Source organism: Pelophylax lessonae, assembly GCF_965119305.1.
Source record: "Pelophylax lessonae genome assembly, chromosome: 9".
Lineage (NCBI taxonomy): Eukaryota > Metazoa > Chordata > Amphibia > Anura > Ranidae > Pelophylax > Pelophylax lessonae.
In genome coordinates, this window is record NC_138776.1 from 81,580,154 (window position 1) to 81,606,006 (window position 25,853).

At 43.1% G+C, this 25,853-nt stretch overlaps 1 protein-coding gene across 4 annotated transcripts in view; it reads left to right on the plus strand.

Moving 5' to 3' along the window:
* LOC309563584 (alpha-2-macroglobulin-like protein 1) overlaps nt 1-25,853 on the plus strand; it is a 562,516-nt gene that overhangs the window by 498,300 nt on the left and 38,363 nt on the right. For all 4 annotated transcript variants that reach the window (XM_082268048.1, XM_082268050.1, XM_082268051.1 and 1 more), the window contains 6 exons: nt 2,382-2,503; nt 3,633-3,684; nt 7,483-7,566; nt 7,652-7,828; nt 18,317-18,392; nt 25,386-25,542. In XM_082268048.1, coding sequence (XP_082124174.1) covers nt 2,382-2,503; nt 3,633-3,684; nt 7,483-7,566; nt 7,652-7,828; nt 18,317-18,392; nt 25,386-25,542 — 668 coding nt within the window. The remainder of the gene's footprint in view (nt 1-2,381; nt 2,504-3,632; nt 3,685-7,482; nt 7,567-7,651; nt 7,829-18,316; nt 18,393-25,385; nt 25,543-25,853) is intronic.

The following is a 25,853-nucleotide window of genomic DNA, read 5'->3' on the forward strand; positions in this document are numbered from 1 at the left end:
AGTACCTTCATTTGGCATGGTAATTTATCCATAGCTTAGTGAATGTGGTAAAAATTTACTTTTCAAAGAATACCCAATCACAGGCAACAAACATGAAGAAACATTTTTTTTTTGCTTGGATACAAATGAATGATGGAAGTCATCAGAGCTTCATTTTATGAAATTTTATTGCAATGTGATAATTCATTTTGCTAAGTGAACAACTTAATTGTCTTTAGTAAATTAATCCGAATGACTTGTATGGTGTGGAATTTAGAAAGAAAAAAATTAAATAGATGGTGCCAATATTGTTAATTTAGTACTGCACCAACATCCCCATAAAGAATATCAAAAAGAGAAGGGAAATGTCCTTGGGACTTTATCCACTTCCCGCCCGCCCTATAGGGAATTGACGGTGGGAAGGTGGTTGTATTATCCTGATATGCCGTCACATGCCTGTAACATCCTGTCTGGGCTGTGTCCACTTGTCTCTTGGACACAGCCCAGACAAGATATTATAGGCACAATCTGCAGTGAAAGGTGAATAACTTGCTGTTCGTATTGTTTTGTCTGTACAAGCATTGGACCTCTCTTGACTACCTTGCATAAGAAATTTCTAGTCCACACTGCTTTGTGCCTTGATCCTGCCTTGGTCTCCGGGGGTTGTTTTGTTACCTTTTTCCCCCTGTCTCTCCAATCATTATTTGATTAATTAATACTCTTTTCTTTTGGATCTGGAAAATTTCTTGCGTTTTTTTTCCTCCTTTTTTTGGCGGATGCATCTCCCACCTTAATTGGAGAGTCAGATCTGTGTCCATTTTTTGGCAGAGATACTCACTTACCTTCATGTCTTTTCAATTTCAACCCATGCGATGCTAAATATGTTCCTATGTTAAGGCTAAGTATAAATTATATGACCTTGGCCCCTTTATCCCCCTCTGTGGGAGACCATTAGCGGTGGGATTCGCACAGCCTCTGAGTGTTCGTGGCCCTCGGGCCCTGGCTCACACACCATCTCATACAATACCTGCTCCACACCTCAGTGGGATCCATACTTACGCACATTTTCAAAAGAAGCCATCTCGGCGAAACCGGTCAAAATGTTTTAGCGTAAAGGACCAATTCATATATCATGTTTGTACTTGGCATATACAATCAGCTCATTTTGTCTACATGTCTGTGTATCTAATTTTAAATGTGATACGTTAATAAAATTTATACGTATTTTAAAATGATTTATCCATTATTTGATGTATTATTACAAAGGGTAAATATGCACCTTTAAAGTCCCAAGAACATTTCCCTTCTCTTTGTGAAATTTAGAAAGTAATGATTATCTTATATATACCAGAGGTTCCGGGTAAAAAGTTTACCAATAATGTATCAAGAAAAAGTTTGACCAGCTCCACCCCCTAGTCTTAACTCAAACTCAGTAACAAACTAAATAAACTTTTTATCTTTTGGATTGCAATGAACTGAACCTGCAAGTCTACTACTAATTATATAGTATTAAATAACCATTATGTGGCCACCATTAAACAATACCTAAGGCTGGCCATACATTAGAGTATCTTCTTTTACAATTTACCTTTAGATTTACCAAAACCATATAATATGAGGTCAAACCTAAACCTTTTCAATTTGTATGCAGTCAGGTAGGCCTTTGCACTACATAGTTGAAGATAATTCTAAAGGAAGTTGAAAAAGAAAAATGTATATTGTATGGCCAGCTTTAAGCTCAGTTAGCATGGATATAAAATAGAGCATTCAAAATATATTCCCTAATGTTTCAAAGCACTTCCTGATGCCCGGGAAGGAAAATGTTTTTTGTGGGCTGTAAAAAAAGCTAAACATATGAACTGTTTATGCATATGTCATTTTTTAACCCCTTGGCGCCAACTCCCGCCAGCTCTTTAAAGGGTCTGGATTGCTGGGAAGTGGAGCAGAGCTAATGGCAATGTGACCACCATGATTGGCCTGAAAACTCTTGAACGCAAGCAGCACATACACTCAGCACAGCTCTGTTGGCGCTATTGCACGCAAATATAGGGCTGCTCGGCGCCAAGGCCTGGCTGCTGAGAGGCTGCATATTTGCGTGTGCTCAGTGCCAAGAGGTTAAGAAGTTGTTATTTTATATGGTTTACTTGAAAAAAAAAATGAAGCTGCCAGACTATCCTGTGCCTCTTATGTTGCTGAGCCCCACCCCATTGGCGTGATCTGATATAGCTTTAGCTATGAACATGATCAATGAAATCACAATACTGTACACTGATGCTGTGTGATTAAAAAGGAATACCCATATTAAGATAAATAATAAATAATAATAATAAATAATTAAGATTTTTGTATTTTATAATAAGGTATCTGGCCGGAAGATTAAGCCGCCCTGTTTTATTTTTCAGATGAAATCAAGATTCATATAGAAAGTGGATCTCTGGAAATTGAAGGGGACTGCAAAGAAGACCCTCTTCTGATATCAAAGGAACACAGAGTGGACTCCGTTGAAAAAACCATAATAGTCAAGGTGAGGACTCAACATAAAGGTTAAAGTAGAACTAAGTGCAAAACTGTTTTTATAAAACAGAAGTTAAGTCAGAACAAGTCCCCACAAAGTGAAGGAATCCCTGATTGTCACAAGGGTTACCAGAGATAGTATCCCCTTTGTACGATTTCCCCTCTATTAGGTCCCTTTCACGTGAAGGCAGACCTGCTTGGCGGATTCCACTAGCTCAGCGGGGATCACTCAATCACTCTGTCATAGCCATGTGGGAGCTGTAGTCCATCCCTTGTCATCCTCTATGGGCTGCCTGTCTCTGAGGACTATATGTCCTATAATGCTCCTGTCTGCCTTTGCTTCCTCCTCTATGCCTTCCTGGGGAGGGACAGAACGTGCAGCGAGCAGAATTATACAGAGCCCGCAGCAACCATTTTTTGGCTGTAGATAAAGGAAAGCTGGCAGCTCGATCTTTCCACAATGAATACATTTATTAATCCAGGTGTGGTACAAAATAATCCAGGGCTTACGCGTTTCGGCATGTAGCCTTAGTCAAAGCCAATGGCACAGCTGCTCCGTCTCTCTAGTGCAGCGGCCATGGGGGCCGGGCGGGGGGGAGAAAAGGAAAGGAAGGAAACGGCATGGTCCTACCTCTCCTGGTCCACTCCTGTCATTCTCCCAGCAGGTAAGCGAATGGGAGGAAATCCATGACACCCGCTACATTTAGAAGGGGACCATAAATGGCATTTTAAATGTTTAGTGATCCAGACAAAAGCTTTATTTTTAACAGCATGTTTTGTCACATGAATGGGAATAAGGAAAATATCTTCAACAGGGACACAATTAGCAATAAAGGCTTTTCTATTACTATAGTGACAGTAATTGGTGCATAATCTACACAACTGGCACACAAACTGTGATAAAGAGTGGTGCCAACCTTTCCCACTCTATCAACATTTTTCATCTCTTAAATCCACATTACTATTAAATTAGCTGGTAAATAATCTCACCATTGAATGTAGTATTAGGTGTATAAAAGTCACGATTGCCTTTTTTTACATGCAATTGACCAATTGACCATATCACACATTGCTGTCTCAATATCAGCCTTCAGTAATCACATTACTTTAACACTTTAATCATGATTTTTTCTTTTAAGCCCATGGGATATGAAGAGCAAATCACGGAGACACATCTTCTATATCCTTCAGGTAAAGTAAAGATATGTATAAACAGAGCTAAATATGGATACATAGGAGATGAGTTCTAAAATTTTTTAAATACTGTAATCAGACGCTGAAGACATTCGGTGCACATTCTCGGCATGCCTTGGCGCCAAGATAAGTTAACTCTCTTGCACATGCATAGGAGTTTTTTTCCATTCTGGGCTGGCCAGTCAAGATGGCCAAATTCACAGAACCCAGAAAAAAGACCATTCAAACATGTCCGCTGCAACACTAGGGAAGATTTGGTCCTTTGCAACTCTGACGTGGTCCATTCCACAGATAAATATATCATAATGTATAAATATGCTGTGCATTTATTATTTCACTTCTTTTTATTTCATTATTGCTAGAGTTTGCCCACCACTATGCAGATTTACAACTGCTTTCAACTACCCAGTAGATACAATAGCAAATTTACATAAAAAATACTTTTAACCACTTGACCACCGGTAGATTTACCCCCCACTTCATGACCAGGCCAGCACTGCATTATTTTGCTTGACAATTGCAAAGCTGTACCCAAATAAAATGTATATATATTTTTTCCCCACAAACAGAGCTTTCTTTTGGTGGTATTTAATCACCATTAAGTTTTTTTTTTATTTTCTGCGCTATAAACAAATAAAGACCAACAATTTTGAAAAAAAAAAAATGTAATGTTCTGCTATAAAAAATATTCAAGAAAGAAATTGAAAAAATCAAATTTCTTCAGAAATTTAGGCTAATATGTATTCTGCTACTTATTTTTGGTAAAAAAAAACAAAAAAAAAAACCAATAAGCGTATATTGATTGGTTTGCGCAAAAGTTATAGTGTCTACAAGCTATGGTAATATACTAGATTTTTTTTTTTTTTTATACTAGTAATGGCGGCGATAAGCGACTTAAAGCAGGACTGCAATATTGCTGAGGGTAGTCGGACACTAACTGAAAGTTTTGACACTTTGTGGGAACCAGTGATACTAAAACAATAATCAATGCTAAAAATATGCACTGTCACTGTTCTAATGACACTGGCTAGATTAAACATCAAGGGTAATCAAAGGGTTAACTGTGTGCCTAGCCATTGTTTTACTGTACTATGTGTGCTGCTTTTACTAAGGGAAGTGATGGATTTTCATCCCTTCCCACTTCAAAGCAGAGCTCTGCCTTGTTTACATAGGCGGAGGCGGAAGTGCAGAATCACATATATACGTGATTCTGCACATGAGGGCCTCTCTGTAGCAGGATATCTGCTATTGGGCAGTACTAATGGCTCATGCACACTGGACATTTTAAAAATGTCTGTAGCTAATGAGTTGTTCAATGTTTTTTAGCTTTTTTGCATTGGCATTTTTGAGCATTTTTTTTAAGTTTTATTAGCGGTTTTTGGCGTTTTTGGCTAAAAATCACCTCTCTGCTATTTTAGTACTTCTGACTTTCCCAATGCAATGCTTGCCACAATTGCATGTGAACACCCATGCGATAAGATTTAGGTGCAGGGAAAAAAGGGTCCTAAACATTTTGGAGCAAATGTGGACCTTTTTTCCCTGCATCAAAATCGCGATGTGATTCTGTCAAGCACACTGCATTTTGCAATCTGTTTCAGGGTGTCGTCCATGGCACCTTTCGGGGGGAGCAGGTATCTGTTTTTGACAGGTACCCTGTCCCCACTTCTGTCGGACCTCGTTAATGTTGATTGAAGGAGTTTAGTTCCACTTTAACAATAAATTCCAATTTTTTTAAAGGGTCACCCACTATTCTCATAAAACAAGGTAGGAAAGTATTTACCAAAACCCCCCCAACCCCCCCCCCCCCCCACTCTGATTTTGCTGATTAATCTGAAAAGTTGAATGTAAGTGCTAGTATTGTAAGTGTATTTGTACAATACAATAAGTGCTAGTTGTACAATACAAATAAAGAAAAAAACTTGAAGAGCCACCAACCACGCCCATATTGCACAACTTCTAATTAAACATTTTTGGCAAAGCTAAAGTGGAAAAAAGTGGACTGATGTTTCTATTGAATACACTTCTAAACATTTCCAAAATGAATAAAAAATGTCCCTCTATGTATATGACTTTTAAAGCCAGCATTTTTAGGTAGCCTGGTTATGTAAAATAAATACTATGTAAATATTGAGTCTGCATGGGTTTACCTCTAGAAAATGTTACTATATCAGCAAATTAGCTTTTTACTTCTTTCCAACCATACTTCGACAGGAAATGTCTTTCAACCCTTACTTATCAAGTGGGGGAAGGCTCTGTGTTCAATTGCAGGGACCAATTCGACAAGGTTTACTTAAAGCCCATGTATGTACCATAGCTTTTTCTATAGGAGTATTGGAATAAGTCACCTACCTGAACCTGTATATTTTCCTGCAGCATACCATAATCTCAAAGTGACTCCATCATTTTTTTTAAATATTGGCTTTAAAGGCCTCTCTGCAATAAAAATGAATATGTACCCCTCCCGGTTGCTAATTGTCACTGTCAATACCAGCTACACTGGCTAAAACATTTTCAACATGTAACACTTCCTGGAGTGTCAGATTCCTAGCTTACGCTGCATGCTGTGATTCCTTCCTGTGACCCCACAGGAAACAGCGCAGCAGACGGCCATGCATCCAGAACACATGGGGAGTTCCAACTATGAGCTGTTTTAGCCAGCTCATGAAGAGGTCAGTGCATGGAAAGGATATTTATTACCCTTTTTTTTTGCAAAGATGTCTTGATGTGATAAAAAAAAAACACTAAAGTCATTTTGAGGCACGCACTTATATTACCCATAAAACATAAAAGATTAGGGCTGCATCGAGTAAATAGCTATCCAACATGTCCAACCTTAAAACTGCATGTGCTGTGGAATGGTGACATATTTCTGTACCAAAATTTGCCATAGGAGATGTTTAAAAGCCCTTACATCAGTTTGGGGTTAACAATGAATAATGGCCCTAGAATTACTGAGAATTCTCATTCCAGCTTGTGTGATGATCTGCAACATGTGTAGTGCAAATATGCATACATGTCAAAAAGGAACATGCTGATAGGAGGAGAATGAAGTGACAGAGAGTTGAGCTCATTAGTGTGCTGCTTTTCCTTTCATTGCCCCATGATAAGTTGGGGGGAGGAACAAACCATGTAGGTGTTAGCAAACTGCAGTAAATAAATCCGCTCCTGTGTATGCATTTCATCTGTGTAATTAGTTATTTGCCTGAAGTTTATCTTTAATATATATTGTCTGCTCCTATGTAGTGTTAAGGCCCGTACACACGATAAGAAAATCTGTAGGGAAGATTCATCCGACGACCGATCTGTCGATTTTTGGATTGTTAGTATGGTGCTTTCGACAGCCAACTCCAACTTTTCGGCTGACAAAATCCTGATGTGCAGGCTATAAAATTTTTGTCGTCCGTAATACAACGTCCGATTTTTGTCTCATTAGTACAGATTTAGACGGAAAAAAATCTTAAGAGCAAGACTGGGCATGCTCAGAGACGAAAGAACACATACAAAGCAATCCAACACATGACATCACTTCTGAAGTAGAATTCTGTTGTATGGGAAAATTCGTATGAAAATAACCTCTTCACTTTCCACATCAGACTAGCATGCCACAAAAAACAGACGACAGATCGTTCGATAATCTGATTGTGTGTGTGGGCTTTAGACATCAATATTTTTTTCTAGACGTTTTTGTAACCTTGCAGCTGGAAATAACCAATCTGTCTGCCTTCAAAATGGGTTCTAGTGTTTTTATTGTTTTCTTTTGTTTACCCTATCTTCCTTTCTCTCATTTCAAACCAGATACCACCCAAAAAGTATCGTTCACCTTAAATATTCCAAACAGGCTGATTCCAGGAACTGAACGTGCCCACATCATTGTTGTAGGTGAGGACCAAGTACTGTAATATCATTTTGTTAGAACATTTATTTTCCTTTCTTTTCTCTAACTATTACAATTCTATTTTGGCAGGTGATATCATGGGCAACATCGTCGTTAATTTGGAGAATTTAATTGGTTTACCTGATGGATGTGGGGAGCAAAGCGTATCCAAACTTGCCAGATATTGCTATTCCCTTGAATATCTGCAGAGTGCCAATGAACTCACACCTGAAACCAAAGAGAAGTTTTTGGAACACATGGTTGAAGGTAAGTTGGGCTTGAGAAAACAAGAACTGACTAACAAGGACTGCAAAACACTGGAAAGCCAAAAGAAGCATCTTCATTGGGACTACAGTAAATCACAATACAATTGCCTTTATCCTTGGGGGTAGGTGATAGTGCCCTTATTAATGGCAGCTGTAGGTGGGGCCCAGTAGAATGGGATATGGGAACCACTCACTCTTAACTGCATGATGTAGCCCACTGTCCAGAAGGTGAGAATCATAGTTCCTGGGCAGAATTTTTTGGGAGGGATTTCAAAATAACTTCAAAGGAATGCAGCTTGTGGACCTCGCCACCCCTGACCGTCTTTTGCTGATTTGTGGCTTGGTCCAGAAAGGCCTCATAGCCTGGATTATAGGGTATCTCTTGTGAATGGTGTCATCAAGAAGGTACCTGGTATGTGACAGAGGGTAGATGGTTGTAATAACAATAGTTTGAATTTAAAGAGTTACTGTTTAGAAGGTCTTATCAAGTCAAAATACTCTGCACAGTGGACCTCTTACATAGAGCAATGTATTGGTGCGTACTGAGGAATGCCTGTAACTTTAAGAACTGTGCTCCAGTGGAGTAGAGCAGTGATTAAAATGCAATGGTCTGGACATTCTTTTATTTAATATGAATGCAGGCCTGGGATATAGTTTGTGGGCCAGGATAAATGTTACACGACATGGCAGAACCAAGATGGCAGAGAAAGTTCTTAAAAAGACAGGCATGTGAGTGTTCTATCCAAGATTATTGGGGCAGAACCCAGAGCTAGATGGCGCAAACTCCACACCCAATTAAGGAGAAAAAGGACAAATGCCTGAATATCAAGTGTGGCACTACCCCAGAAGGAACCACTGATGTATTTGGGTCCTCTGCTCTTTCCTTGGATCTGAGAAGAGCCCCACCCCTGCTGACACCCCCAGAATACCTTGGCTGGGCGGGGTCTCCTGGCAGTCACACAAGAAGGATACACACCAGCTGTGATAGAATAAACAGGTTGTATTGGTAGAAAAAACATGGTAAGGCAATGCAACAGTTGTTGAACGTTAGACACAGTGAGTCACAGTAACAATACAATACAGTCAAATGCCTTTTAAAGTGTGGCCACCTATGGCCTGCAGGACCAAGAGCATGAACAATAGCCCTCTGACTGGGAGACATATATGAATAGCAAGGAAACAATTGGCTAGCTCACTTGTAGCCCCTAGTCAGGAGAGTCTATGTTTAAGCCTAAAAATCTGTTAGACCTGCTAAGAGATAAAACCCTGGGGGTCCCTTTAAACTACTTCAATACAGGGCACTTTCACCCCCTTCCTGCCCAGGCCAATTTTCAGCTTTCAGCACTGTCACACTTTGAATGACAATTGTGCGGTCATGCAACACTGTACCCAAATGACATTTTCTTCATTTTTTTCACACAAATCGAGATTTTTTTTGGTAGTATTTATTCACTGCTGGGTTTTTTATTTTTTGCTTAAAAAAAACGGAAAAAGACTGAAAATTTTGGAAAAAAAAGTTTTTTCTTGGTTTCTGTTGGTAAATTTTGTAAATAAGTAGTTTTTCTCCTTCATGGATGTGCGCTGATGAGTCGGCACTTTGGGCACTGATGAGGCAGCATTGAAGGGCACTGATGAGGAGGAGGCACTAATATGCCACACTGATGGGCACTGATAGGTGGTACTGATATGCGGCACTGGTGAGCCCTGATAGGTGGCACTGGTGGGCAATGATAGGACGGCAACTGATGGGCAGTACTGATGGGCACTGAAAGGCAGCACTGACTGGCATCACTAATGGGCAATGATTGGTGTCACTAATGGGCACTAATTGGTGACACTGATGGGCACTGCTGAGACTGTACTATAATAAGGACACTGATGATTAGTGCCCTGATTACCTGTACAAGTCTCCCCTGTGATGAGATGCCGCTGATTGGCTCTCCTCGGTCGGCTCACACAGACAGATTGTGTAAACGGCACTTCCACATTTACATGTGATCGGCTGTGATAGGACACAGCCGATCACATGGGTAAAAAGCTGCATCATTACCGATATTGGGGTTGCGCCAATGCGCTGCGTGTGCCCGTGGGCATGTGAGGCCGGTGCGACTTTGATGCCACTTGAAGCAATGCCTGTGTAATCTTGAAGTCTATGAACCTCAAGTCGCATCAACGTTGGACCAAAGTGCAGGGACTACTTTGAAGTCGCTGCGACTTGAAGTTGCACAGATATGAATGTTACTCATTGGAAATCATGAGGTATGACTTGTCATGCGACTTTGCAGTCCCAAGTCACAGGACAAGTCGCACAAGTGTGAAAGGGGCTCTAGCCTTTGTGATATATAACACCTTCATAAATTAGACCAAGTTTCATAAACAAACAAAAATATTGCTTTTTGACAAACAAAAGTGCAAATGTAATCTATATATATATATAAAAAAAAAAAAAAAAAAAAAACAGTATAAACTCCATTGGCTGTATTACAGTATTCTAATGCAAAAATCAATCAGCGCAGACAGATGATGTAAAATTAAATAAAATATTGCAGCTGAACACAAAAAATAAATCGCTGTTATCTCATAAAATATTCCATAAACAATAAAGTGCAGCGCAAGATAAAAAGATAGTCCATAGACAGCAAGATCCCAATCCAATTCGGGTTGTGCAGGAAATAAGGAAACAACTCAGTCCCCTCCACCAGTGAATACACCGCGAATTGGATTGGGATCTTGCTGTCTATGGACTATCTTTTTATCTTTTTATCTTGTATTACAGTATTACCAACAACAAATTTTAAGAAAAAAGCCTTTTTACTTTCAGCAGCTTAGTAGATGCTCCCTACATATTCTTATGTGGTAGTGTAGCGCTAATATTGATGTCATATTTCGATTTAGTTTTAGTCATTGTCTTTTTTTTTTTTCCAAATAATTTTTATTGAATTATGCATCAAAACAAAACATACAAACAGTATACAATATACAGTCGCTCACTCAATAACAGACACTACAGTGTGTGAAAATAATCATTAGGGGATTAGAGCTGCATTGTCTAAGGAGAGCATGAACAACGTTACCATGATGGGTGCCAGAAGATACATCAAACATTAGGTCTACTGCGTGGGGTACCATGAAGCCCATGCCGCCCATTTGCTATCAAAGGATGTTAGGGACGAGGCTGCCCTAGCATGTAGTAAACGTTCATATTGGTAATTGAGATTTACTTGGATCAGTACTTCCCTGTGGCTGGGGGCCAAGTCATCCTTCCAGTGTCTCGCTATGACGAGCTTGGCCGCCAGTAACAGGTGGGTCACTATAGTTCGGTACTCTATGGGGTAATCGTGGCTTCCTATGTGCAGGATTGCAAGAGCGGGGTCTGTTTTTTTAAGGATGCCAGTGATCTCCGCCATGACGTGGAAGATTTTCTTCCAGAAGCTCCATATGCCAATGCAAGCCCAGAATACATGTGAAATGTTTGCCACTTGCCCACAGTTTCTCCAGCATTGGGGAGAGTAAGTTGGAATGAACTTAGCTAGGATAACTGGTGTCTTGTACCACCTTGCCACTATTTTCTGGGAGAGGTCCTAGTCATTGTCTTTTAACTAACATGCCATATTAGTTTTAGTCATATTTTAATCATCTAAATTATTTTCGTTTTAGTCGTATTTTAGTTTTAGTCGTATTTTAGTAGACTAAAATCATGTTAATTTAGACGGCGAAAATATTTTCAAAATTTCCACTGCTGTCTATGTGCCTGAGCTAAGGGCACATAATTCCAGGGAGTAGGAAGTTACATGAATTACAAGAATCATCTGCCCTTACCCAAGATGGGCACAGCCAAGAATGATAGGGGGTATTTTATTAAAGTGATTTCTCAGCAAAATATACCATGGAGACATGGATAGATGGAGGAGTTTGCTTTGAATATTAACAATGAATTAAATAGATTTTTTGGTTTATAATGTTCAGATGCAGTGTAGTTCTGCTTTAATGAATACTAGGAAAAAAACTTTCTCTTTTTAATTTTTTTTTTTTTTACTAAATCAGATACGTGGTAACAATTTTTAAACTCAAAATAGTGACTCAAAAAAGATGTATACAAATGTGAGCAGGATCTAGATTAATTTGGCAGTTCACGCTGGTGGCTTAAAGTATAACTAAAGGCTTAATCTGACTTTTGGATACAGTGATGAGGGATGAGAACCCCTGTTTCAGTTGTATTGCTGTCCATGCCATTGTTAGGGAGATTCGTTATCTCTATTTGTCCTGTTAACTGTTATCACCAGGAGTAAAAGTGAATGAAAATCCCACATTTTGGCTTGTCTCAAAACAAGAATAGATGGAAAATCTCCAAATGGGGACACTAGCTCTGGTGATAAGTGTTCGGCCGCAGGCCGGTATTTGTGGGAGGAGCTAGCGGGCTATATAGCGCTGCCCCTCCGCTATGCCGGCCTGCTGCTGCGCTGTACGTCATTCGGCTGGTCAGGTGTGTTTTGGTGGTCACCTGACGTCGGCCGGATATCGCGGTATCGTGGACCGGACTTCCGGGCAGGACGTGAGAGTCACCGCTGCTGGCACCGAGCCCCGCTGGTCCTGCGGCATCCCAGCTATTCCTCGCCTGTACTGTGGTCAGCCTTCTCGGGCATCCGCCCCATCTCCTCTGCCTCCGGCCGCCGCCTGCTCGTCCAGCTGCCAGCTCTGCGTGGCTGCTTCTCCCCGCTGTTCAGCAGGGGATCAGGTACCTGTAGGGCATGGGGGGGAAAAGGGGGGGGGAAGTCTTCTGCACACACTGCCTGCCTCCTGTAGGCCACGGCTAATTCACAGGCTCTCTTGCACACACTGCCTGCCTCCCTGTAGGCCACGGCTGAACCACGCAGACTCTCTTGCACACACTGCCTGCCTCCCTGTAGGCCACGGCTAAACCACACAGGCTCTTTGCACACACTGCCTGCCTCCATGTAGGCCACGGCTATTCCACCTTCTGGCTCACGCACACGCTGCCTGCCTCTCTGTCAGGCCACGGCTACCCCCTTTTTAAGTATTCATGTTCTGTGCACTCACTGCCTCCTGCCAGCTTCGGTACCTCTTCCCACGTCCTCCTGCATTTTCTGTGCCCACTTTTGTCACTCAGGTACCCGGCGTGGGGGGGGGGTTGGTGCTCGGGGGTTGGGGGGGGCCTCATTAGCATGGCAGGGTTGTGTTGTTCCTGGTTCCATGTCATGTTCTGGTGGGGGGTATGGGTGACCCCCCCTTGACCGTTGCCTTTTCTCCTGCAGGTTCTCATCATGTCCTTCAATGCCGGCATCAGGTACTATGTCAGGTCCAGGTTCCTTTGTGTACCACACGGTTCCGGTTATCTAGTCTTCACAGACGCCGCTGGCGTCACCCATAGACACCGTTAGGCTACTTCTTCCCTTTCCTCCACTCACTTAGTCTTCGGTCTGGCTTGCGCCCGGTGGTTAGGCCCCTGCCGGTTGCTCTTCAGGCTCATTCCACTCTTCTGTGATCCACCTGGTGATGCATCGGTGCCTGGGCACCGTCACGGCTTCATCACCACTGTGCATACCGCACTTCATGTCGTTGTCCTCTTTGTAAGCACTGTCGTTGTTGCACTCCACTGTGTTGTTCTTGTCTCGTGTTGTCCCCCCCCCCTCCCCCGCAGGGCGAGTTCATACTGGCTGTCAGGGTTCAGGTGCTGGCCCCATAGCCCCCCCCTTCATAGCCGGTCCCGCGAGGCCAACTCCCCATCTCGTCGGAGATTCCCCGCCCCTCGGGCCAAATCAAAGCTAGCGCCTCGCTCCACCCTTCTCATGGGTTTATAGCTAGGGCCTCACCTGTCACGGCCACTCGTTTTGATTCTGTACTGTCACCGAGAGGCCAACGTTCCCGCCACCACGTCAGTGGCTCATGCCCCTCGGCCAGAATCATAGGTAGAGCCTCTCATCAGCCGCTTGGCATCTAGCAGGGCCTCACCTGTCACGGGGTAGTTAAGTTCTTCGCCTTTGGGCTTTAGCTAGCCAGCCAGTGATTCTTCCAGCACGTTACGGTATTAATCGGACTTGGGCTTTTTTTTTTTTGTTCTTTGTTTTCTTCAACAGCGGGCCTCAAGGAGCCATCCTGGAAGAAGGATCTTCATCCCCCTCCACGCCAGCCAGGCCCTGCACCCCCGCCAGATCTGGTACCCCCAGGGGTCGTCGGGTTCCATCTTCGCTGGGTTCATATGGGTCTTGGACTATTCCGAGAATTTCGGCGGTGCTACGCCAGAAGGGGATCCCGTTCCCAGCCACGGCAAGGAAAGCGGAACTTTTTAAGTTGATGACGGAACATCCAGAAGATCCGGGATTGGGCACAAGCTCTCAGGGCTGTACGTTAGCTATGCAAGGGACCCTGGACTCTATCCTGTCTTCCCTGCAGTCCATCGGAGACAGGCTGACTAAGCTGGAGGACGCCAGTCCAGCTCAGAGGGGTCCTCCTCCTCCCTTGCCGGTGTTGTCCCCAGTTCCCGCCAGTGATCAGGGTAGGCCCCCAGTTTCCCTTTTCCCCTCTTCTACGGTTTCTCCTATAATCACCCCGGCCCACATGGTCCCCCCAGCTCTCCGCAAGGATATCTTGGAAGGGAAGGATGTAAACTTGGTGGCTCTCCTTATCGCCTCCCAGGATATGGTGGAGAATAAAATCTATAATTACGGGGATTTGTCCGTTGTTATGAAGGCCAGGGACCCCAGGCTCAATAAGAAACTCACGATCCCAGAGTTTGTCCTGGCCTTCGGTATCTACAGGGACGTATTGTGTTCCGTATACCCACATCGGCGGGAGGAGTTAGATCTTTACCTGCATAAAATCGTGGATCTAGGGCACAAATACGGAGGTTTCACCTTCTTTGACTTTCACAAGTCAGTCTCGGCCAAGGCGGCAGCGGCCTTGGCTCAATTTAACATACGGGTCGATTGGAGTCTTTTGGACACCGAGCTGTTCTGCAGGCACTTTGCAGGCTTGGCACCTCCCTCCTGTGCCACATGCTCCTCCACTTCACACTCTGCCAGCCTGTGTCCCGTGGAGGCGGAATCCTCCCCGGCCGGGGTTCCGGGGGGGGGGGGGAGCTGGCAGGTCAGAACAGCGTGGCCTTAGGGATAAGCTGGGTCGTCCTATCGTTTTCTTAGGTAAGGCCCAGGTTTGTAACAATTTTAACGGGGGTGCATGCAGCTTCAGTGCCTGCAGGCTGCTCCATGTTTGTTCCATCTGTTTTAGGGCCCACACTAAATCCATGTGCCCGTCCAGGATCAACCCTAAACAATGACTAGCCGGGGTCAAGGTTGAGGTGTTGGAATTTTACCTGCAGGCTCATCCATCTCCTCACCTGGTGGAGTATCTGGTTCAGGGGTTCTCGGGAGGGTTCCACACGGGGCTGGTGTCTCTTCCTTCTGGGACATTGGAATGTCCCAACTTGCTGTCGGCCAGGGAGGACCCGCAGTCGGTGGACCTTTTGCTCGAGAAGGAAGTGCAGGAGGGGTTCATGTTAGGTCCCTTCCCGGCCCCCCCCTTCTCCTCCTGGCGTACCAACCCCATCGGGATCTCTACGAGCAAATACACTAATAAAAAACGTTTGATAATCGATATGTCGGCTCCTCATTCTTCCGCCAACCCTAGCCTTAATTCCCTTATTCCATCAGCCGAGTTCTCTCTCCACTATACCACCGTGGACAACGCCATCCAGGCCATTCTAGGGGCAGGTAGGGCCGCTTGGCTTAGCAAGACGGATATCGCCAATGCCTTCAAGCTCCTGCCCATTCACCCCTCCTTATGGCATGTCCACGGTGTTAAGTGGAGGGAGAAATATTATTTTGCTATCAGGCTGACTTTTGGGTCCAAAAGCAGCCCGAGGATTTTCGATACATTTGCAGAGGCACTCTGCTGGCTCCTTCTGAACATATCCAGGTGCCCCACGGTGTTGCATTACTTGGACGATTTCCTATTGGTCGAGCGAAGTCAATGCACGCCGGTCAGTTTGAGGAGCACCATGGCCTTGTTTTCCACCTTGGGGGTCCCTCTGTCGCCAGGCAAGACGGTCGGTCCTGTCACCAGGTTGGATTTCTTGGGGATCACCCTGGATTCCGTGTCCATGCAGTCTAGCCTCCCTGAGGACAAACTTAATCGCATTCGTGAGGTAGTTGGCAGGTTTTTGGAACTAGGGTCGTTTTCGAGAAAAGAGTTGCAGTCCTTGATCGGGTCATTGAACTTTGCCATGCGCATCATCCCCCAGGGCAGGTCCTTCATCTCCCGGTTGCTGCGGCTGTTGCCAGGTCTTCCGGAGGGCGTCATTTCCCACTTGGATCCTCCTGCCAGGGCGGACCTGGGTATGTGGGTTGAGTTCCTGGAAAGCTGGAACGGCATCTCCATGTTCATACCGCCCATCTCCTCCCAGTCCCCCGTGTTTTGGACGGATGCGGCTGCCAATTCCGGGTTCGCGGCCATCTTTGGGGACTCATGGTTCAGGGCTAGTTGGCCGGCTGAATCACTTGCCTTACCAGCTTTCCAGGAAACCTCAGCTTTGTTTGAGTTATACCCTATTGTGGCGGCTGCTGTCACCTGGGGTAGGTGCTGGTCAGGGATGGCAGTCAAATGTTTTAGTGACAACATGGCGGCCTGTGACATTGTCAATAGGGGCCGGTCATCATCCCTGACCATCATGAGGCTGGTTCGCAGGCTGACCTTGATAGCTGCCACTTACCAGTTTTTTCTGTACTGTGTGCATATCCCGGGCCACTCTAACTCAGCCGCTGATGCGCTTTCCCAGTCCAAATTGCAGGTGTTTTTCGCCCTTCACCCGACGGCCGACAGATGCCCCTACGCGGACCCCAGAGTTCGAGGAACTGGTCCTGGACTAGCCCGGATCGTGGCGCATGGACGGGAGCTGGCCCGCATGGCTCTGTCAGCCAACACCAGGAAGGCCTATGACCGGGCCTGGTCAATCTTCCAAAGGTTCTTAGGGGAATTCGGGTTGGACGACCATTCGGTACAGACGATGGTCGCCTTTGCTGCCTTTTGCCACCTCCAGCTCAAATTGTCCGCCAGTACTGTCAAGCTGTATCTGGCGGGTGTCCAACATTATGTCCTGACGCACCAGCCAAACTCCTTACCTTTTCTCAGGGCATATCCCCTAAAGAGCCTCCTGAAGGGTATTGGCAAGGTGGATCGCCATACCTCGGTCAGGCGGTTGCCGATTGATGGGGAGAAATTCCGGGCTCTCTCCAACTTGCTGGACTCGGCCCCTTTTGAGCCATTTACTAATACGGTTGTGAAAGCTGCCATGTACCTAGCCTTCTACGGCTTTCTCAGGCCCGGGGAGTTTACGGTTACTTCCTCAGCAGAGGGGCGCTCTTGTCTCCACAAACGAGATCTGGTCAAGCGGGGGGATCATTATGTTTTGACGCTCCAGTGCACCAAGACCAGGCAGGTGGGCTGCCCCGTTACCATCCCGCTTTACCCATCAGGGAATCTTTGGTGTCCGGTCAAAGTGTTGGATGAGTTCATGGCCCAGTCCCGGAGCTCTCCCAGCCATGCTCCACTTTTTACGTTACTGGGCGTTCCCCTCACCACGTCCAAGTTCATTTTCTACATCCGAACTCTTTGTATCAGACTGGGTTGGGACCCTGCAGCGCACTCTGGTCACTCCTTCCGGATAGGTGCGGCTTCGGCTGCCTCCGGGAATAACACGCCAGGCCATATCATTAAAAGGCTTGGTCGGTGGGAGTCAGACGCCTTCCAGGTCTATATTCCTCACCCAGAGAAGGAGTTGAGACTGGCATTTCATAGGCTTGTGACTTAAGTTGTATTGAATAAAGTGTGTTGTTTGCTTCCTCTTTTGCCCTCTTTATTTACAGGCTACCCCCCTTACGTCGGTTCAGGCACACCACTCCGACTTTCCACACTAGGGACTCGACTTTAAGTGTTGACCACAAGTGTTCGGCCGCAGGCCGGTATTTGTGGGAGGAGCTAGCGGGCTATATAGCGCCGCCCCTCCGCTATGCCGGCCTGCTGCTGCGCTGTACGTCATCCCACCCACCTTCACCCCTTTTTTCTCAACCTCTTACCTTTGGGGTGCCCTCTTTATTTACAGGCTACCCCCCTTACGTCGGTTCAGGCACACCACTCCGACTTTCCACACTAGGGACTCGACTTTAAGTGTTGACCACAACCAGGGATTCCCTCTTGGAGGGAATTTCCTCTCACTTCCTGTTTTACTGTGGAACAGGAAGTAAAGGGAAGTGAAGGGAAATTTCCCCTCAATTGACCTAGATGGCAAAAATTAAAAATAACAGGGATATTATAACCCTCACTTACTCAACACAAGATGCAAAAGAAACGTTTTCAATTTGTATTATTAGGAGGAATATACGTGTTAATGCTTTCATGGAGTGTGGTGTTATCTCTGACTTGTCAGCATGAAGTTTTGTATAGACTACAATACAAACCTATCACTTTCTCTCTGCAGGTTACCAAAAACAACTAACATTCAAAAATGAGAATGGGGGATTTGCTACCTTTTCTGGCGGTTCTTCTGACCAATGGTATGTATTTAAAGAGCAAGTAAAGACAGAAATTGCATCTTTAGCTCTACATTTTTGCCCAAAAGAAAATATGCTAAAGAAAATATCTTCAGTTGTTTTTGTATTAAACTTATATGTGCCATAAATTATAATATTTACAATATGCATTTTTAATTCATAAGGATTTTACATTGAATTGGAAATTTACCTTCATGAATTTCTTTTGTATAATAGCAAATGTTGGCTTAGAATTTTTGCTTTTTAAATGAGGTCAAGGATTCTTGAACCTGTGGTGTCCCTAGGGACCACTGATGTCACTGGGAATCCCTGCCACTTATGCAGCGGGACAGGGATAGCAACAACATCCCCCACACTTTCCCTTATATACTGTAGCTAATAACAACACAGGGAGCTGTCAAATGGCCATTAGTAGTGTTGGGATGGGTCAAGTGCACCAGGTCATCAGTTTTTCTTTTGGCAAATCAGCAGGTGGCGGGCACTGATATTAGCAATGGATTTACTATGAGGGACTTTTTTGGAGGACATTTTATTTTATTATTATGGGATTATTTATAGGTTACAATTCTTTTTTGTTTGTGAATGAGTAGTGATACTTTGGACCAATATTCATTCATAAAGGAGGGGGGCCGGTGTCTGGGGGCTCCCCCATTATTAACCACTTGCCGACCGCTCACATTGAGCCTACTGCGGCAAAGTGGTTCGTTATTGTCCAGCGACGTAGACCTACGTCGCTGGACTCCTCCCCTTGTGGGCGACGCGCGCACGCCGCTGGAGGCTCACTCTCGCTGTATTCAGTCACAGTCGGGCCAGGGGAGGAGCGGCGGTTATCACCGCCGCTCTTCCCCGATCATCGGGGATCGAGTGTGGAGATTCGCCCGCTTGTGTAAACAAAGCGGGCGATCTCCTAAGTGACAGGCAGGGACAGATTGCAGGATTCAGCATAGCTGAACCTGAGATCTGTGCCTGTGTCACATAGTCCCCTCCCCCCACACACGTAGTAAGCACCAGGCATATATTAACCCCTTGATCACCAATAAAAGTTAACCCCTTCCCTGTCAGTGTCATTTTTACAGTAACAGTGCATATTTATAGCACTGATTACTGTAGTAATGTCACTGGTACCCCCAAAAGTGTCAAAAATGTCAGTCAAGGGACCAATCCGTCCGCCGCAATGTCGCAGTCCCGCAAAAAAATCGCAGAGCGCCGCCATTAATAGTTTAAAAAAAAACAATAAAAATGACATAAATTTCCCGTAGTTAGTAGCTGCGATAACTTTTGCGCAAACCAATCAAAATACATTTATTGCAATTATTTTTACCAAAAATATGTAGCAGAAAACAAATTGTTCTAAAATGTTAAAAAAATTTAGATTTTTACGTTTTTTCGGGGGGATTTCATATAAAAAAATGTGAAAAATATTGTTATTTTTTCAAAATTGTTGCTCTTTTTTTGTTTATGGCGCAAAAAGTAAAAATCGCACAGGCGATCAAATACCACCAAAAGAAAGCTCTATTTGTGGGGGAAAAAAGGACATACATTTAATTTGGGTACAGCCTCGCACGACCACGCAATTGTCTGTTAAAATAACGCAGTGCCGAATTGCAAAATATGGCCTGGTCAGGAATGGGGTAAAATCTTCCGGTCTTAAAGCGGTTAAAAATACGCTCATTGTTTTGTCAAAGACATGTAGTTAAATACATTTTGGCCTAAATATATGACAAAAATTGAATATATTGGATATTTTTTAACTGTCAAAGTAGAAAATATTGTTATTTTTTCAAAATTGTTGCATTTTTTTATTAATATAACAAAAAATAAAAATCGTACAGGTGATCAAATACCACCAAAAGAAAGCTCTATTTGTGAGAAAAAAAGTACGTAAATTTTGTTTGGGTATGTCATTGCATGACCGCGCAATTGTCAGTTAAAGTCGCACAGTGCCGAATCGTAAAAAGTGGCCTGGACGTACAGCAGGAAAATCCTCCGGTGGTAAAGTGGTTAATGGGGGCTTCCAGATTCCAAAAAGCCTCCCACTTGCAGAGCTCCACAACCACTGGTCAGGGTTTTAGGGAAGAGGCCTTTGTCCTCCTTAACATGGCACTCCCCCATGTTGAGGGCATGAGGACAGGTATGGTTTAGGAAAGAGGGTACATGCTCATCCCCCATTTCCTGGTTTAAGGGTCTGGATTTTAGGGGGATCTCACTTTTTTTTTCTATGTGTGAGGTACCCTCCTAAAATTCATACCAGATTCATAGGGATTGGTATGTATTGGGGGGGAGGGGTTCTACGCACTTTTTTAAAATATTTTTTGTCGGATATGCTACAGCAAAAGTGACCACTACAAAGAAAAAAATTTAATTTAATTTGCCAGCAATTTTAAACACCTTTTCATTTGTAAATGTCAGGACTGCTACAAAGAAATGTGCATTCCCACACATATTATTTAAAGGAATTAGACATTTTTAATATTTTACTTTAGGCATTTACAAAGTCTCTGCTCCACACTAAATAGAATTTAAACAAATTGGCATTTGTACGTTTCCCAAAACAGTGCCCACCTCTCCATGCTATTTTTTGACACCTTTTGCCTATTAGTGCAGAAAATCTGCATTTTTAATTTGACAGACTCCTCTTCCATTGATTTCTTTGGGGTTTGGGTTCGGCATTCGAACTTCTTCGATTTATAAAATAAGGTCTGCAAGCATCGACCGCAAGGTTTTCTCTTGGATATGGAACTGGCTAAAAGGGCGTGTCCAAAGGGTGGTAATAAATAGCGCATACTCAGACTGGTATGGGGTGGTAAGTGGGGTCCCCCACGGCTCAGTCCTGGGACCAACCCTGTTCAATTTATTCATAAACAGCATTGAGGATGGGATCAGCAGTTCTATATCAGTTTTTGCAGATGACACAAAATTGGGCAGGACAATAACTGCACAGCATGAAGCAGATATCCTACAGAATGACCTGGGCAAAACTACAGGGTGGGCAATGACATGGCAAATGAGGTTTAATGTGGAGAAGTGTAAGGTTTTGCACTTAGGGCCTAAAACATAAAAGCACAATACACTTTAGGGGGGAACCTTTGGGGGAATCAAAAAGGGAGAAAGATCTGGGAGTCTTAGTAGAGGATAGACTAGGCAATAGCATGCAATGTCAAGCGGCAGCTACCGAAGCAGGCAGAATATTGGCATGCATAAAGAAAGGGATGTATTCCAGAGATAAGACTATAATCCTTCCACTTTATAAAACTCTGGTCTGACCGCATCTGGAGTATTCTGTCCAGTTCTGGTCGCCAGTCCTCAGGAGGGATGTGTAGGAGCTGGAGAGAGTCCAGAGAAGGGCAACTAAACTAATTAGGGTACGGTATCTTTCTTGGCATTTTTTGTTCTATTGTTCTATTTTCGGGGTACTCCCATTGTATTTCCTACATACTTTCTAGGTAGTCTCTTGGGCCCTGAATGTATACAATATTGGCCTTCTTTGTCTCCTGTTCTTGCTATATACAATGTCATAATGTACTGTGATCAACATATTACATCAATAGTTTTTCTTTTTTTTTTTTTTTTTTTTTTTTCTCTCTCTCCTTTTCCTCTTTTTTTTTTTTTTTTTTTTCTTCTCTTCTTTTCTCCCTTTCTTTTATTATTAATTTGCGTTAATCTATTGTGTTTCCCATGTGCTTGTTTCCTTTTTGTGAAAACCAAATAAAAATCAATTGAAGTATAAACTAATTAGGGGATTGGAGGACCTTAATTATGAAGAGCGTCTGCAATCGCTTTATTTATTCTCCCTGGAGAAGAGACTCCTGAGAGGGGACATGATAGCAATTTATAAATATCTCAATGGTGATCTCAGCATAGAAAAAATGCTATTCAGTTGAAAGGACTGGATGGGGACTCAAGGGCATACAATTAGATTAGAGGAGAAGCGTTTTAACCTCAGGCAACGCAGGGGGTTCTTTACTGTTAGGGCTACAAGATTGTGGAATTCTCTACCACAAGAGGTGGTTTCTGCGGGAAGTATGGCTACTTTCAAAAGACTCTTAGACTTACATCTCAAGGATCAGAACATTCAGGGGTATGAGAAATGATTACGGCCACACATACCTACACAGGTTGAACTGGATGGACTATTGTCTTTATTCAACCTCAAAAACTATGTAACTATGTAAGTTCACTGAGCCCTGCTTGAACCAAACCCAAGGCAGTTTAACTTAGCCCTAGGCAGGACTTGTAAAACAATATTACTGCTTGGTGGCTATATTGCCCATTCAATTCCATACAATGTTATCAGAGTCACTGACCACTAGAAGAAACACATTATAGAAATGTATAATAGCAAATATAACCATGAAAGATTTTTGATGTTAAACCCAAAACCAAAAATATAAGATATTACAGTTTACCAATCATTCGATGTGGTGGCTGCATTCATTTTCTTTTTAACGTTTTTTTTTTCCTTCTGTTTTTACTGGGTGATCTGGCCAGTAACACATCTCCCGTATTAGAGTTCCCCCACTCAGGATGAAGGAGCATGGAGGCACCTTTAGGCAGCAGAATTATTAATCTGGAGGAGGGGATGGTGGATGTACTGGTGGATTTAGATACACTAACAAATTGAAGCTGGCCTCCAGCTAACACTTCTTAGGCAGTTGCAGCAAACAATGTAACCAGCGCTATGAACCCTAATATACTCAGCTTCTGCTCTCAATCTGTACTCTCCCTAATAAGCATTCTAAAATTGTGAAATGCATATATATATATAAAAACTCACATATATATACAGGAGAGCTGTGCTACTTGACGCAATACTGTGCCACATAAACCTCAAAACCAGTAAGTAAGTGCAGTCACTTATAATCATAATCTTTATAGTAGTGTGACGCTTCAATTATGTTCAAAATCCATGGCTCAATAATAATAATCAAAACCAATAAATATATGCAGTCACTTATAATCATAAGCATAAACCAAATAGGTAGGGAAAAAAAACAAACAATCTGTATAGTAGTGTGAGACTTTAATTATGTTCACAATCCAGGTCTCAGCAATATGAGATTGATTTACTAAAACCGGAGAGTGCAAAATCTGGTGCAACTCTGCATTGAAACCAATCAGCTTTCAGGTTTTATTGTCAAAGCTTAATTGAACAAGCTGAAGTTAGAAGCTTATTGGCTATCATGCACAGCAGCAGATTTTGCACTCCTCAGTTTTAGTAAATGAACCCCTATGTCACCATACAAAACACCCTTCAATTTTCCTAATTCAAGTCCCATCCACCTACCTAAAAGAATTGTTCAGCCAGTGGAAGGCACGTGTACTCCACACAGATAAAAAACTCACCATAGCTTAAGACCCCCAAAAAAACCTGGGTCATTAAATATTTAAGATTAAATGGATCTTTCCTTTGGAATATATTTTTAACATATATACATTTCACAGTTGCAGCAGTTTTGTTCCTTTTAGGATAAAGATTTACATAAATAAAAGCTGATCATTTTAAGCACCCCTGTCAGTAGTAAATAGTTTGACTCAACCCTTTAACTGCTACATCTGCAGAATAGCATGTTATTGGAAATCAACAGACTTACTAGCCAGAGTAAGTGAAAACAAAGGAAAGAAAGCCTAAAAAAGAAAATGAATGCAACCATCCCTTCTAAGAACTGGTAAACTGCAATATAATAAGAGTTTTCTTTTGGGTTTAATATCACTTTAGGAGGGGATTACCTAAGGCCAAAGCAAAGTAAAATCAATTGCCTATCCATTGTGATTCTAAATAAAACAAATCTGTTTATTTTATATAGAATTTCCTAAACCATGGTTTGGAAACAAACTCTGTTTTCAACGTTCTCATTATTAATATATCCATATTATGTTTTCAATTTCTACATTTTACTTGCAAGGACTTTTTTATTCATTATGGCTATTGTTCTCTCATTTAGATGATGTTGTATACACTATGTTGTCAAAAATATTGGGACGCCTGCCTTTACATGCACTTGTACTTTAATGGCATCCCAGTCTTAGTAGGGCTCAGTGTTTAGTTGGCCCTCTCTTTGCAGCTATAACAGCTTCAACTCCCCTGGAAAGGCTGTCCACAAGGTTTAGGAGTGTGTTTAACCATTCTTCTAGAAGCACATTTGTGAGGTCAGGCACTGATGTTGGACGAGAAGGCCTGGCTCATAGTCTCCGCTCCGCTTTCTTCTTTTGATCTATATTGGGATGTGGCACCATCATTAGTACCCAACACAGGCAAACCCTTTTTGAATAATTCACCCCAAAGGTTTTCTATCAGGTTGAGGTGCAGGCCAGTCAAGTTCCTATACCCCAAACTCGCTCATTCATGTCTTTATAGACCTTGCTCTATGCACTGGTGCACAGTTGGAACAGGAAGGGTCCATCCCCAAACTGTTCCTACAAAGTGGGAGCATGAAATTGTCCAAAATGTCTTGATATGCTGACGCCTTAAGAGTTCCCTTCAATGGAACTAAGGGGTCGAGCCCAACCCCTGAAAAGCAACCCCACACCATAATCCCCCCCTCCACCAATTAATTTGGACCAGTGCACAAAACAAGGTCCATAAAGACATGGATGAGAGGGTTTAGGGTGGAGCTGCCCGACAGTTTGACATTCTTCTGGACCAGCACTCTTTCCTGCCAATCTCTGCAGTGACTAGAGCGGCACATCATACGATCCCTGCACCAAGCCCAACTTCTGCCTGACAGACTCTGCATAGTGAGGCTAGAGCCCCAGAACTTCTCCTTACCACTGATATGCCTTTAATCCTAATCATGCAGTAAGTGCATTTTGTACTATTTTTATTGCTTTCCTTCATTAAACAGTTTGCATTTAGATGGGTGTGCCCCTCTGTCTCTTTTTTCAATAAAGTTTAGTGCCCTGGCAAAACCAAGGACTGGCTATGGAAATTGTAACTGTTTTTAGAAATTATTTTATTTTTTAAAAATGGAGCCTATTCTAACCATTATTCTCTTGCAGGATCACAGCCTTGGTAGTTAAGGCTCTTACTTGTGTCCAGCAGTTTATCTACGTAGATGAGAAGGACATTCAGGAAGCTATCCACTGGCTGGAAAGTATACAGTTGCCCAATGGATGTTTTAATGGTTCTGATTCCTATTTCTACAATGACATAGATGTGAGTAATTCAGATCTTCTATATTAATATATTGACACATACTGTATCTTATATATTTGGAATTTTCTCACCATGTGGGAAATATGTATGCGCTTACGGCCAATCTCTACCAGTTGCCGGCTGTCTCTGGTGTCTATAAATTCCCTTCACTGATAAGGAATGAATATTCAACCAGCAAAATCAAAACCAGAACACCTAATTCTCATACTTTTTTCAAGCCATGAAGTACTGAATCCAATAGATTGACATTGAAAAAACTAGGCTTAGGCATCAGGAGTAGAAATCAGTGATAGTAGTCTCCATATTTCTGT